The 505-nt window shown below is 55.0% G+C and overlaps 1 protein-coding gene across 1 annotated transcript; it reads right to left on the reverse strand.

Annotated features, from left to right (window-relative positions):
• Positions 1-63: 63 nt before the first annotated feature.
• SDRG_11547 (cell cycle like kinase) lies at positions 64-489 on the reverse strand (the record flags this gene model as incomplete). Its single annotated transcript, XM_008617588.1, has 2 exons — positions 64-213; positions 262-489. The coding sequence occupies 2 exons, from the start codon at positions 487-489 to the stop codon at positions 64-66; spliced, it is 378 nt and encodes a 125-aa protein (XP_008615810.1).
• Positions 490-505: the final 16 nt, after the last annotated feature.

The following is a 505-nucleotide window of genomic DNA, read 5'->3' on the forward strand; positions in this document are numbered from 1 at the left end:
TTTTTGTTCTAGCGCCATTCAGATCTTATATACGAAACTGATAATTTGATACAGTTTCCACGCTTAAAGAAAACCAATGTCGAGGTCCAAGGCCGATGTGTTTGGCAGCGCAAAGTCGTCGCTCGTCTTGCCAGATGCGCTTGGTAGAAGGCGGTCGGGCGAAAGCGATGCCTCCGGAGTCGGGTGAGCGAAAAAATACGGGTGGTGCAGGGCCTACACCGATACTCGATAGCTTGATAGTAGCCAAGTTTCAAGGACGACCTCTGCTGCCGAGATACGCTTGCTGGGATCGTACTCGAGAAGACGGCTCAGCAGGTCCCATGCCATAGCTGGGGCTTCTGGCAGCAACACGTCCAGTGGGATGGCCGAGAACGCTGGGAAGGACACCTTGTGGTAGTCGGGCAAGCTCCCGACGCCGGCCCAAGAAGGCGACCCCAGAACTTGGATCACGCGGAAGAGCTGGTCAATGTCATTGAGACCCGGAAACATTGGCGCATGCTGCAGG

This window comes from Saprolegnia diclina, assembly GCF_000281045.1.
Source record: "Saprolegnia diclina VS20 unplaced genomic scaffold supercont1.42, whole genome shotgun sequence".
In the NCBI taxonomy this organism is placed as follows: domain Eukaryota; phylum Oomycota; class Saprolegniomycetes; order Saprolegniales; family Saprolegniaceae; genus Saprolegnia; species Saprolegnia diclina.